Below are 14,424 nucleotides of genomic sequence, written 5' to 3' on the forward strand. Positions count from 1 at the left end.
TTTGTTCAGAATGTGTAATCTTGCATTTTCAAAAAGTGAGTTACTAATTAACTGCCGAATGGGAACAGAATGTAAACCAAGGCACAGCTGTCTCCCTGCCAGACCCTTTCAATGCTCTCATTCAGGGCTTCCCAAGCAGCATCCCAATGTGACTGCCTCTTGCTGAAGATGCAGAATAGGATTTTCAGTGCTCTGTGTATGCATGTTTGTTTATACAGTAATGTCAGCAGGGTATGAAATGCTACTGATGCAGTCTCTGGGTATCTTACATGCTTTGCATGAAAAAGATGATAAACAAAGAGCATGTGTGTTCTGGGGGCTGTTTCCTCCTCTGTTGAGGGAAAAAAAGAAAAGTTGAAATATCATGATGACAACTATAGGTGAGGTTTCACAAGAGTAGTGAGGTTCACAGAATCACAGAACAGCTGAGGCTGGAAGGAACCTCTGGAGGGCGTCTGTTGGAACCCCCTGGCACAAGCAGGGCCACCCGGCTGCCCAGGACCATGTCCAGACAGCTTTTGAATATCCTCAAGGTGGGAGACTCTACCGTGGTGTTCCTTCCCATTGACTTCATCTCCAATCCTGGCCGCTTCCTAAACCACTAAGCTGGCAGAAGCTAACTCAGGTTTTTAGCCAGCTAAGTGAGTTGAAGTGGCCCACTGGGGTTTCAATGAGTACCAGAGCTGGAGCAAGGGAGACGTCAGGACTGCCCAGCCAAGAGAAGAGGAGAGAGAGCCATCCCCTTGCACAGCAGCAAGCTATTAGATCAGCTCACCCACCATGTAAAATGTCACTTGAAGAGGATGAGGCAAAAATTAACTGTGCAGAAAAATTATTTTCTTGTAGAAATGTTTGTCTTAAACCTGTTCACTGTGCAGTAGCGTGACCAGGTATAAAGAAGAGAACAGGAATGCACACAGATGAAGGACGAAGAACAGGATCATAGAGAGACCTAGAGAAGTTTAGCTGTTTTGGAACTGCAGCCTTAGTAGTTGCTTTCATTAAAATACCTTAGCAGGCTTTCAGTGCAGTATAGCATGTGGAAGTGAAAAGAAAGGCATTAACAATGTGCAATGAGCCAACCTTCCATGGACCACAGGCCAGCTGTTCGCTATCCTTAGTCTGCAATCTGTTTCTGGTTTGGTTTGTTTTGCTGTTACTTTAGGCCGAGCTGACCAGTGGTGAAATGTAAAAATCTTGAATTTCCTTGCTGCTGTGGCTGATAGGAAAGGGAAGAAGCTTAAAAGGGAAATATATTGGAGAAGTTTGGGAAAGCTGAAAGTGTCAGTTTGCTGCCTTGTCACACTGCAACAGGAGGCTGAGCCCACTTGCAGTACCAAGAAACCTTAACAGCTTTTTCCGTGGCAGGAAAAAACAGAGGGAAGGCAACAAAGGTAGGTTCTTCTCCTACTCAGTTGTTAAAAGTTGATAGACCTGCACCTACTAGACAAAAGTTGGTGACAGAGCTGGAGACAAAAATTGAGTGGGAGGAGACCCTCCCAGGTAGCTTGTCTTGCAGTTGGGATTGACAAGGATCTGGATTTTTCATCTTGACCCCTGACAGGCAGGATTTTAATTTTGATAGATATATTAATTTTAATTTCTAGGGCTGGTAAAGCTTTCAAACCTTATGAATGAAAACTAACACTCAGTCAAAAGCCAGTTGCCTACTTTGTAGGCACCTCCATTTCAGACCAAGAAAGACTTCAGCAAAATGTACACTCAACTTGGTTGCCCACCCTCTGCTTGCCAGAGTTATTCTGTGGCATTTTCCGCACACAGTGTGCTGTGTCTGTTTGTTGATACATGTTTAATCACTTGTCATTTGAAGAAGTTGCTTAACACACTAATTATATAATTGCCATTTCAAAATACATTTCCTTAACCATTGTACAAGACAAAATAATGATATACACATGTTGCATCTGAAGGACTGTGCTTTTGCCAAAGTTCTGTTCGCCACCTAATTTTTCCACTTCTCTTGAAATAATAGCACATAGCTGGCATTACGCATTTTACCTAGTACAAAGCAAATTTCGTAGGTTTTTGTTTGCATCATCTTACAACCCCTGAATGTACATAGTGCAAGTAGAAACTAAACTGGACATCCTACACCCCTTCATTTCAAGGATTTGTTTCAAGAAGCCAGGATCTCATCATAAATGTTCTGACCATAGGCTTAAAGGGAAATTGAGGGGGTCATGTTCATAACTAATTACAGGGGAACAGCCAAGCTTGTGTACTGTGAAATACAATGGGGTAACGAAACTGAGCACTCTTCTCTGTCACCACTTTAGTTTCATCAAATCGGTGCCGTTTTCCTCTGACTCAGAGTTTAAACAACTTCTCCCTCTTCTTTTTGGGATAGCTCTACACAGCACAACCAGCCCTGGTGGTGAGTTACTCTAAGCACTACTATAAACTTGGACTGTCTTCCAGCACCGTGTTCCCACAGCAAACTCCTGTCATCTGTTGCGTATACATAACTTACACACTCATTTCTGTGTAGTTTGGCCCATGTTTTTAGCACTGAGACACTTTTCTCAGTCTGTTGTAGGGAAACTCATGTCTGTTCTGGGTGGGGGTAGGAATACCGGAGGAACAAAGGAATAGCTTAGTCAAGTGATGGAAAAAGTATAAAAGTAGTGATACATGCATATTAAGTGCAAATTATGGCAAATTCCTGTCCAATTTAAAGTTCATTTCTAAAGTTGCTCTCTCAGCTGTGCTACCTGTAACACGGATAGGTAGATTAAAGGTCTGGTTCTTTGCTGAGCATGAGGAAGTTGTGGAGCCCTGTTTAGGAGCTCTAAGATTAAGCTCAGTTCCTAGATGTCTCTGGTGCAACAACATTCTGCTTTCTTCCTTGGATGTTTTTTTTTAAATACATCATCAAGAAAGAGCTGAAGATTTAGCCCAGCTTGATCACTAATGGTTTATCTGAGAAAATTACTTCACTCTTCTTTTTTACATTATTGCCATTGATGCCCTGTGTCAGACATCTCCAGGCAAAAAGGTGTTTATCTTAATTCTTGTAAGTCATTTAGGATATCATCTGAGTCTCTCTCGTCTCCCAAACTCATTTCATGTACAGGTTTTTGTAGTCACACTAGATTTCTCAGATCATCGAGTCAGAACATCCTACTGTTTGAGACAGGAGGGAGTCACCAACCAGCCTTCTCTTCAAAGCATCAAATGTGCAATATCCTCACTTAATACAGGAATTCCTACATCCCCAGAAGCGCTGTATGTGCTTGTGTCCTCCATTTTGTAGCTCTTACAGACCATCTGTGTTCCAATACTAATGCTTCATTCCAGCAAGATCCCTCACATATGCTAAATCTAAGTCTGCTTCCAAGTAATTCACTCTCTCAAGGATACAGGACTTGGGATAATAAACACTAAAATGGAGGTATCAAGCAAAACCAAAACACTGAACTCTTAACTTAAACTTTAATTTTTATACTTATTTCTTCATATTCTTTCTTTCTCTTTCCCATCGTTAGAGAGACTGTGAGACCTAGTTTTCCACAGATCGTTACGGCTGTACAAATAATTGATTTTACAGGCCAAAATCTCCTCTCATCCTTCATGCCCTCAAGAAAACAGTTCAAGTTGGTCCAAAATAAAGAAAAAAAAGCTTCTAGCCAAAAAAAATAATTCATTTAGTATTTGGGCATTTGTAGTGAAGCTAGGAAAATGGCTGAGATTCACAGAACTGTTGGGAAAGATTATGGATTATTTTACCTACAAGCTCAGTGGTTCGCACACTCACGCGAGGTGCAGAAGATATACATTTTATTCCATGCCTGTCCCTGTGTGAGCATGAATCCTCTGTAGGAACCCTCCTCATGCTGCAGAGCGGCACAGCTGGGTAGCTGCAGGAACACCAAGTGATAACCACGGGGTAGTCATCCTCTTCTTTGACTCACTAAACAGTGTGCTCAGTAGAGCTGCATGAGCAGAAGAGTTTGGGGAAATTCTCATTTTTTAATATTAAAAAAAAATGGGAGTTAGGGTGCTGTTCTGAAAGGTGAAAAGAAGGATTTAGATCCTCCTGGGAGTCAAAGAGTCTTAAGCTCTGATTTTCCACAGTCTGGTATTGACCATCAAGTGAATCTTGCTCTTTGGTTTTCATTACAAATGGCCAAACCTGAGCAAACTAAAAGGGATAACTTCAAAGTTTCTAAAGTTGTTTACAGTTGAAATTGCAGAACGCTTGTCCAAACTCTGGGAGCAAATTTAGCCAATACAAAACTGTTTTTTTTTTCCAGTGTATATATCTATAACCAACCTCAACCCCATCCCTGCCACCAGTAGGCATCCAGCTGGTGGCGGCATTGTCCAAACCTCCCAGCCACATGCTTCTCATGGTTGGAAACTGCCACATGAACCCCAGGCAAAGACTTCTAGGTCAGGCTACAAAGGCAGTCTAAGGTAGTAAGTCATGTTCAGCTGGCGTCACTGTGTTCCTCAGAGGTACCCAGAAAGTCATCTTCTTCCTCCCTTCTGTAATTCTTCTAAGCATAAGCTGCAGACAAAATGATAGCTTCCCTTCCTCAGCATTCAGCTGTGTATAAAAAAGCTTTACATTTGCTTCAGGGTTTTTAAAACTTGGTTACACGGCATGGATTCATAAAGGCCATCTTGGCACAGATTTATACCTCTGGTGTTGCTGAATCTCTTGTATTGGCAGCTTGAGAAAGGAAGACAAGTGCCGAAAGCTCAGTTCTCTGAGCAGTCCATGTACTCATCACGCCTCAGCTATTTACATTAAAAGCACACCTTTTGCTGATACTGGCTACAAGGCTCATCCCAGTAATGGCAAGATTTTAGCTGGTTTGTGAGATCATAGAAAGCCCGTTTAACCATTGCTTCAGAATATCAGGCTGTTCAGCAAGTCAGTCCTGTTTCAGATGACTCCCTAAATGTTTCATACTTTAACTTTTTTTTTTTTTTTAATAATTTGGGTAATTTTTTCTAGCACCGCATGCTGATTGAAATTATGAATTGGGGAGATTTCTGTGTTGTTGTATTTGATTCAATACTCCATTGTCATTTATGCGAAGTGGTACAATAATACCCTGTCAGTCATTTAGGGGACACGAAGCTTTGTTCATGTGAGTGAGGCTTCCTAGGGTGTCTCTCTTCATCAATGCAGATAATACTGCAGGACCTGGGGCTTGATTTTGGATTATGACAGAGAACAGGCTCACTCTTTCAAGTTAAATAAAAAATAAACAGAGATCGGTGTGTAGAAATTTTTTGTCATCATGTATCCGTCCATGCTTGTGAGGAAAATAGTAGAAAAGAAAAAAAATGGAAAGCAAGGTTTGCTATAATTTCTTAGATGCAAAGTAGTTAACAAGAAGATATGGGCTTGAGAGAGAGTTAAGGAAATCAAAAGGAGGCATCAAATGTTGACTTGACCCAAAAATGCTTTAAGCCCCATTTACCCTTATAGAACGAAAATATTAGCACAGAAGAAGCCTGACACGCTGGCAAACACACAATTTAGACATGTCAAAATACTTTGAGAAAATTTGCAAAAAATTGAAAGCTTTTTGGCCCTCATTTAAATAAACAGGATCTTGTGGAGTTTTTTGGAACTCTCCTGATAAATAACACTTAAACCCCTTTTGATCAAATACCATTTCTCAGGCAATTACTTGTTCTTAATTTAGAGGCCAGTTCAAAAGATTTCTTCTTACCATCATTTAGCAAAGGTTCAACTGCTGCAGTTTTCTGATCCTTTTTAAAAAGGCTAACAGGGAGAGTTTACATAATAAAAGTTCTTTTTTATTCTCAAATTAATTGTTTTGAAATATCTCCCAGATTACATCAGTTTCTTACTTGCATTCATGTTGCAAGATGGCGACTATTGTATATTGTTAGTGATGCATTAAATTAGTTGTTTACATTATAAAATCTAAATATATTAGAATCTTTTGTGTTTGTCTTCAAAGATTCCTATTCTAATAAAGCTTTCTGAAACAAGTAAGGTTGTCTTTTTTGTTTAGTTAATGCATCAGTGGAGAACCTAAAAATTTGTAGCCTTTCGCCATTCCTGTCTGTGTTTAGTAGAGTGTAAGGAAATTACGTTTGGGACAAAATATATTTTCATTTAAAAGGGAAAGTTATACTTTTAAATTAATCATTTTGCATTTAGAAAAGGTAACACCTGAGACAAATGTAGATGGGAAGAGCTGAAATTAATTTTCTCAAAGACTGTTTTGCTGTGACTTTTAATCAGAGTAAAAGAACTATGTATAGTGTACTGAAAATAAAAATTTTGGCTGCATCCTTCCTATTTCTGGTGGCTTTGTGTCTCTTTTCAGGTCAAATTGTCTTTGAGGCTTAAGTGATACAAAACCAGTATTCAGTAAAAAACAGTATTTGGGATTTTAAAGAAGCTTGGCAATTTTGGACTCTCAGTTTTGCTCTCTAACAAATGTTTTAAGAGAGACGAAATGTGAAAAGTACAAGCCGCCAGCTTTAATGTGGCTGGAGCTGCTCTGTGAAGGTGATTTTCGCTGTTGGGGGAAGTTCATGGACACAGTTTTAGCAGCAAAGGAGCTTCTTGAAGAGTCAGCTGAGCAGCGTGGCAACGAATGCCCACACTTTCCCCTCAACACACTCCTCTGAAGTGCAATATGTCTTCGTTCTTCAGCTAGAGAAATGACTGCTCTAATACACCTTTTAGGTCTTACTGCATCTGCCTTAGGAATCTCTGTTTTGATATGTTTAGACATTCCTCTTCCTATCTTAACAGTGTTGGCAAGTCATGATAAAACAGGAGGATTTTATTTACCTGTCAAAAACCAAAATAACTTGCATGAAGCCAGTGACCAAGTAAAATTGTCACAGTTATACTTTATATCAACGTATGTCACTGAAAGGAAGAGCAGCAAGCTATCTGTTGAGTTAGAAGCAAATTATTTTCTGTGTACAAGATACGCCTTTGAGGATAACAAGCCAAGAGCACTTCATATCTAAATAACCTCTAGAACATACAACAATATGACAAGAATTGAGTTATAGTAAGACTTGGGAAATGTGACAAAATAAGCAGTGGAATGAACAAAACAGTCCTGAAACCAGTTGGAAAAACAGGAAGTATAGAATTTGATGAAATTACGAAATATCTTGAGGAACATCTTGTTTCTGATCATGACTGAACAGTGAGAAAAATGATAAGGAAGTAAACTGGCTGTTTTCAATAAAACTTCAGACAAAAAAGCTAAGTGATTAAAAGCTACTTAGGACTGGTTTGATTAAATAAAAAAAGGTAGCATTTTTAAATGTAAGAATAAAAAGAAAAGTAATATAATTATTTACTTGAAAGACTTTTTTAATTGAAAAAAGCATGAGAAGGTATGAAACAGTTTGATGTAACAGCCTGCCAGAAGTTGTTTCAAAGGTTATCACTTACTGAGATATTTAGGCAAGATGTGTTCCATCAGCAGCCTAAGGACAGTGCTGTGTGTAACAGGATAGTAGCACTCATGATAACAGTTTTAGTAAAGTTAAAGGTTAATCATGAAGCTTCAAAAATAATATAGACTGTGATCCAAAGTGTAAAGTATGAATTAAAGCCTTGAGAGAAAATTTAAAGGCTGCATTTCAAATATACCCTCTAATTCTGGACTTCTGATTTGAGATTCCTTAAACTACAGTATTCAGAAACAAAGAGCACCCACAGCTTTTAAACGACTGCATGCTTTCTCTTTTTCAGGAGCATTGGCCATTCAGTTTATGATGATACCAGATGAGTATCCACACCACTAGTTCATTGAGAAATTTTGACCAAATGTCCTGATCCTGTAAACATTTTCATACTCATGTAGGTCTACATATGAGTCGTTCCATTAGATTAACTGATGATCCATCTGTGAAAATGTACAGACAATCAGAAATGCAGGTTCAACTGATGTGAACAGAGGTTGATCTGAGGTGAAATACCAAATGTAGCTACATTGCCTGGGGTTAGTATCCCATCTTTATTTTGGCTGGGATCTTGTCTAAGTGCATGAAAGTAAAACACGGTGTCTCTGAACACAGTCACACTAAGAGCTGATGTTCCTACAGTCAGTTTTTTATGTCCAAACTGCATGAAAGCTGCAGTTTCTAGCCATATCTCACTTTTTACAGTAGAACAAATAATGTGTATGTTTAACTCCCTTTTGCTCTTTCAGTTTTCTAAGTTGTAGCTGATACTTGCATGCACATTGCCTCCTGCTGGCCAAAAGTAACTGAAGGGGAAATTTTGTTCATGCTTTTAGAAAAAGGTGGAGGGAAGTGTAGAAAAGTAAAGACTTGTTGGAATCACAGGAATTCATGGTCCTTGTCCTGAGAACAGATACGTGTGCTGGGTTGTATCTTGAAGAGCCACAATGTCTCACAGGTCTACTTTTGAGTAGTGCCTCTTACTTCTCTCCTAGACCTCCCTTGGAAACCTGGTTCCAGATCACGAATCATTTCACAGTTGAGAGAGCAGCAGCCTGGAGTGTCAAAGACTTGTATTTGACTGATGGTTTGAGCAAGAGTGCAATTTTGACAGGGATGGTCTTTTATCAGATGGAACAAGACTCTAGGGCATATGTTGCGTACTTCTGCGTTCCTGACCACGTTCTCCATTTCAAGTAGGAATCAGAATGTAAGCAAGCCAAGTTACCAGGTAAAAGTGGTATAACCATGTGACATACTTCAGTTTCTATCATATGAAGAAGTCAGAAAAGGTCTTTCAGGTCTCAAGATGAACAGTGTGAGTATGCTGGTGTACTGCGTTTATGCTGGGAACTTACTGAAGATGTTTCAGAGTTTGCAGCTTAAATTTCCATTACATTCCGTGTCTGGCAGAAAAAAGAAAAGGCTCAATATCACTCTTACCCTATTGTAGTCTGAGAGAAGTTGTATGTCTTTCTTCTTGTCTGTTCTTCTGCCTTTTACAGAATCTTATTTTTGTCTCCCTGCAAATCTCTCTCGTCGTAGGTGCTGCAGGCCCACTGTTAGGTCACCCACACCTTCTGTCATAAGCAGAATAGCTTAAGCTTCTTTAGTCTTGAAATGCAGAAATTTTACACACCTTATTCTTCTGACTCTTTTTCAGAACCATATAATCTGTCAATATACCTTTTAAAATTTGGAGTTTAGGGCTGAGCATGGTCAAGTTCTAGAATATCGATGCTACCTTTAATGACAATAACACTTTCCCGTTTCCTGACATCATTCTGACTATGTGTCTAAGGGTTTGCTGCTGTAGCCTTTGCATTACTTTTACTACTGTAGTTTGTTCCTTTTTAAAATTTTGTCCTTTTTTATACTGGAGTAAATGAGCTGCATCTGAATGAGATGGAACTTGCATCGTTGTAGATTACCTGTTGAAAGTTCCATTTTTACAGTGATTACATGTCAACATTACAGGTTTGCTCTGAAATAGCTACTTTTTTCTAATTTATATTTTATAATTTATATTTTATAATTTATAATTGCTCTTTGCTGGAGAGAAAGCAGAGAATGCAGCAAGAATGAGTGATCTGTGTTGAAAGTAGGTCTTCACGTATAGAAAACAAGATTCAGTTTCCCCTAAATTTCATTATTTCAGGAGTTGCATTCCTTCAGTACTGGGAGTAAAGTTCAAAATGTTAATATGCTGCTATGATTAGGATGCTTTTGATGAATGTGGTCTGTATGAGGCTGGGCTCCTGTTCAGAATCAATCAGTACCCGTTGAGTGTTGTAAGTAAAGCTCATTAAAAGTTGCATTTGCTGAGGATGTATTTGTGTTCTCTAAATAATCATCCTGTATATTCTCTATGTAATATCCTTACGTAGTCTTAAACATTACAGAGAAAACAAATCTTAAAAAATGCAAGTTTTCTTTCTACAAATGCACGGGAAGCAATCCTGTTGAAACCAATTGATCAGTCCAGTCTTAGGTCAAAATACTTACACGATTTTGAATAAAATAAAACTAAGGCTATGAGTGGAAACAAAATTATTACAAATTACCTCAGAGTGAAAAAAATATACTGACATGCTGTCTGTGCAACATAGGAAGTAATGTCTATATTTTATGTTCATTTTTATAGAAATTGCAAAAACTTACAAGTCAAATTACAAAGCACTTATGCAAGTAGTTAAAATTAATTCACAAGGATTACTTGTACGTTAAGGTCAAGCATTTTCAAGATCTGCCCCAGACTATATGCATCTATCAACATACTTAAAACAACTTGTCCCTATGATGTATACTTTATAAATTAATAATCTGTGTATACATCAGATACACAATCAAATGATATTTCACGTTTGAAATATATTTAAAATATTTTGATACGAACTTCTTCAGTACCATGTTTTTTCTGCTGAAATCTGAGATGATCTCTTTAATTGTGTAGTGTTGTATTTCAGTAATTCAAGTCACAGTGCAGGTGGTACATGCAGTTTACTGATGTTAGAGAGAGTATTTAAACAACTCCATGCTCAGAGGTAGTATATCAAAAGTTTTTAAATTGAGGGTGACAGGAACTGGTGCTGCACTTTCATGTTATCCAACAATGTGGAAGAATTTTGACATACAGCTGAAATGATAAAACTACACCAGTTTTACTGTCTGACTTAATTTGACATGAATTTCAAAGGTATTTGGAAATTATTAAATTGTGTGCTACATTTGGAGAATTTGCCTTCCTAAGGGAAATTTTTTGTAAAGTCTGAATTGAAAGGGCTTATGATCTCAAACCATTGCATAAAGCCGGTATGTTTTTTGGTAGACGTCCTTTTATGTTTAATTTGCGAGTCATGCGGAAGCTGTAGTTTCTGCAGGAGCTGTTACTATAGAAGTGGAACACACTGCAAGTAACCTGCCTGCGTTATTTTCCAAACATGCTTCTGCCACTGATACAGGAAGAGACTGGCCTGAAAATACAAAAGATTACTTCAGATAATCAGTATTTTGTGTACATATAAAAGTTAAAATTGAAAAACAAAGGTAACAACAGGAAGCCCAGAGTAGTTTGGTGATACAAAGTTGGTTCTAATTCACATTGTAAATGATACGATTTGTGCAAGCTCAGGAAGTCTTGTAGAATATTTACTGCCTTTTGACAGAAAAACCAAGAAAGATTTCTCTACATCTTTTAGTGATGTTGCTTAATACTGATGTGACTCAAATCACATAGCTGTAAGCAAAGAGAGAAACACTTTTTTATAGAGTAAAAACTGTATGTAATTTAAAATTTTCTGTGAATAATTATATTTTTTCAGGATTCTAACAGCTGTGACCCATTGGACTTAATTTACTTTTGTGCTTACATGTATGCATGAGCCATATAAAAGAAATGAGGATTTCAAAACTTAACAAAATTAATTACAAAAAATTCTGTAAAAACTCGTGATTGAAAGTTATTTTTAAAAGTCCTTTTGAAAATGGCTTCTTGGGTTTTCAGTTTAAACTTCTTATTTTTTATTTAGTTGATATGAAACATTTCCCTACATTTTTATTTACAGTAAGATCCTTTATATCAGTGATGCCTTTCTGTCCAAGTGCCAAGTGATTACTGCATAGTGATTCACAAAGTGTACCTCAATATAATAGCATTTTGTAATTATCTGGCAAAAGAGTGGATGATCATTTGGTGTTTGCCGTGCTTATCTGCAGCAATAACAAAGGATTAAATGCTTCCTCACTCCCGTGTTACAGTTCTCATGCTTTCCCCGCTGGCTCACATAGGCGAGAGAGTCGTGTTTATACCGAACATAAGGTTCAGCAGAGACTACAGGAGGGAGCTGGTTATTAAGAAATCGATGTATGTCTCACATAAGCAAAACCAGTACCCTGTGCCATAGCAAGTACTGTTAAACAGAAGCCTATGGGGGGAAGGATTATGGCGTGTGATTGAGACACCTGTTGAGAAAACAGGCAACTATTGACAACTCTGATTCATGACTGAGTGACTGCTCTGCTAGTCTTCACATGATCCCCACCGAGAGCGAGCCTCGACCGCCTGCTAAACAAGGGCTGTTTGAAGTTTCTTTTTAACATTTCCAAGACGTTAATTCAGCAGGACATCTCCACTGGGGTTCTCGATGTCACCAAATCAGCAGCTGTTGAAATCCATTCACTTCAGCATGAAATGTTTGCATAAGTTTTTTCTTTTTTTCTTTTATTTGTGACAACAGCAAAGTAAATAAAACCCTAAAAGTCCTGCACTGCTCAACTCGTGTATGTGTGAGAACAGCTTCTGGTTGCAATTGTAGCTGCTAAGGCAAAATGTTTATTTGTAGAGAACAATGACAATTGGAGTAGTTTATTATGATACACATAAAATTCTGATTTTAATAGACATTTCTGTGACTTTTTTCCAGGATAAACATTCAGTTAATTTTTGTACCAGCTGTCAAACTTCTGTAAAAAGGGTTTTGAAATAGAATTGTCTTTGTTTTTCAATTTTAAAAAAACCCTTAAAAGTCTAAAAGCAAATGTTTCCTATTTTTTCCAGTTAGCAAATGAAACGTTCATGGATAGGAAAACATTATCTGACTCACATTTCCCTGAGAAAACAGTTTGTATCGTAGAATTAGTTTAGTTTGAAGGAGAAACAGAACAAGGCAAGACATGTAAACATATTACAAAGCTTACTTTGATGTTTAAATACTTTTTTTTTTTCTTTTCCTGGCCATCTGAAAAAAGGTGTGGTGAATGTAGTCAATTGTAAATAGAAACTCTGTATTTTCAGTCAGCTTCATTGTTAAACCCGAGAACTGCTGACCACATATGAAGACTCACAGTCTGAGCCATCCCTCGTCTGTTTATTAAATCTGGTAAAACTTAAGTGTATTTTTACAAGTTCATTAATGTATTCCATTCTCTCTGATGTATTTTTTCCCACTATTATCAGATTTCATTATATGGGAGGAATTATCAGATCAACCCCATTATACAGCCGAGCAGCGTTAAGTCTGATTGGAATTTGGGCTTCCCTCCATTTACAGGGGGAATATTGTGTAAATCAGACTCTCGGGTTTCAGTGGGAGGCACAGGGCTGCACAGCATCCATTTGTCAAGTTGATTGCACCTCAGCGAGGTTGCATTAGCTTGTCTTTGAACAGAAGTGAAATCCTATGCGAAGCTCCCCTTTCTGTCATTTACACTAACATCCATCCTCTTAAACCAAGGCCTCAGAGAAAAAACAAAGTGATGGCACAATATAATCAGTCACTCAGGTTGTCTGTCATCTGTTTTCTTAAGGAAATGACTTTTAAGTTAGTGGAGCAGAAAATTGAAGAAAATTAGCAGAAGGTTGTTGTGGAAGCAGGAGGAATTTTTAAAAATTACAGATGTATGTAGAGAAGCTCAATCGCGTACAGCAAGTAGAAATGCTGCTTTTTAGTTTAGCGCTAACGTAATGCCAGCATACCCAATAAGTAATAATTCAACTTTTAATGAATATTTATTCATAAACTTCAGTTGGGCTGTAAACGCACAATAAAAGGCTGGTATGCACATTTTCAGCTTTTATATCAGTGACTGTGTTTTATGATGCTGAATACTCAAGTAATTTGTACTGTTTTCCGTGTGTCAGGAAAGCTGCCTACGTATCTCAGAAATGTTAAGCTGCAAAGGCTGTTGTAAGCAGCTCTGTGAGGAGGCTTGTAAGTTTTTTGAAAATCAGAAAACTGGATTTTTATTCTGATGCAAATGGCACCAGTAACTAACATTACTTGTTTTAAACTTATGTACCATTAAATTCATACAGTACTGTTGCAACAGTTCCTACAGGGTTAATGTGGATAAAGATAAAGACGTACATTTTGCACAAGGTGAAAAGCACCACATTTTAATAGACTTCTTTTTCTCTCATCTTCCTAAACTCTTCTTTTATCCACTCTGGAAGTAAGTTTTTAATTAGAGATACTTCGGTTTTACTTCAATCAGTAAGAAACTCAGTTTTGTCCTGTGTATCATAAGAGAAGATTTTTCAGTGTGGTGTGTTTTTAAAGGAGGATTGGGCATGGGTATTTTAAGTTTGAGCAAAATAGCGCGTTCCTGGTTTAAAATAAAAACTGTGACCTCTTGCAACAAACTGGTGTGAATTTTGAATTTTTTTAGTTATTTTGGAATAGATATGCCTTCTAAAGTCTTTCTAGACATGCAGTAAGTGATGTGACTAGCATCTGTCAAAGGTACTTCTTTTCTCCCTTCTTCATTCTGCTCAAGGGAAAATTGCATGTGGTTTTTATTTGTTTATGTGATGCAGATATAGTAGTCTAAATCTTACAGCTCCATAATCAAAATATTAGTGATCTTGGTTGGGAAGCCTGTTTTCTTATATGTCATTTTCCTTGTATTAATTTTTGTCCATTCTTTTCTGCTAGACGTAGAGGCATAAAACCTCCAAGTGAGGTTATTAAATTGCTGCAT

The 14,424-nt window shown here is 37.7% G+C and overlaps 1 protein-coding gene across 5 annotated transcripts in view; it reads left to right on the forward strand.

Moving 5' to 3' along the window:
• STAU2 (staufen double-stranded RNA binding protein 2) overlaps nt 1–14,424 on the forward strand; it is a 175,041-nt gene that overhangs the window by 120,384 nt on the left and 40,233 nt on the right. Inside the window, exon 14 of one of the 5 annotated variants that reach the window (XM_071804001.1) lies at nt 8,442–8,536. The exons of the other annotated variants lie outside the window; for them this stretch is intronic. Within the exon in view, the coding sequence (XP_071660102.1) occupies nt 8,442–8,489 (48 nt within the window). The 3' untranslated portion in view covers nt 8,490–8,536. Of the gene's footprint in view, nt 1–8,441; nt 8,537–14,424 lie in introns of those variants that run through there. 5 annotated transcript variants of the gene reach the window in all.

Source organism: Patagioenas fasciata, chromosome 2 (assembly GCF_037038585.1).
Source record: "Patagioenas fasciata isolate bPatFas1 chromosome 2, bPatFas1.hap1, whole genome shotgun sequence".
NCBI classification, from domain to species: domain Eukaryota; kingdom Metazoa; phylum Chordata; class Aves; order Columbiformes; family Columbidae; genus Patagioenas; species Patagioenas fasciata.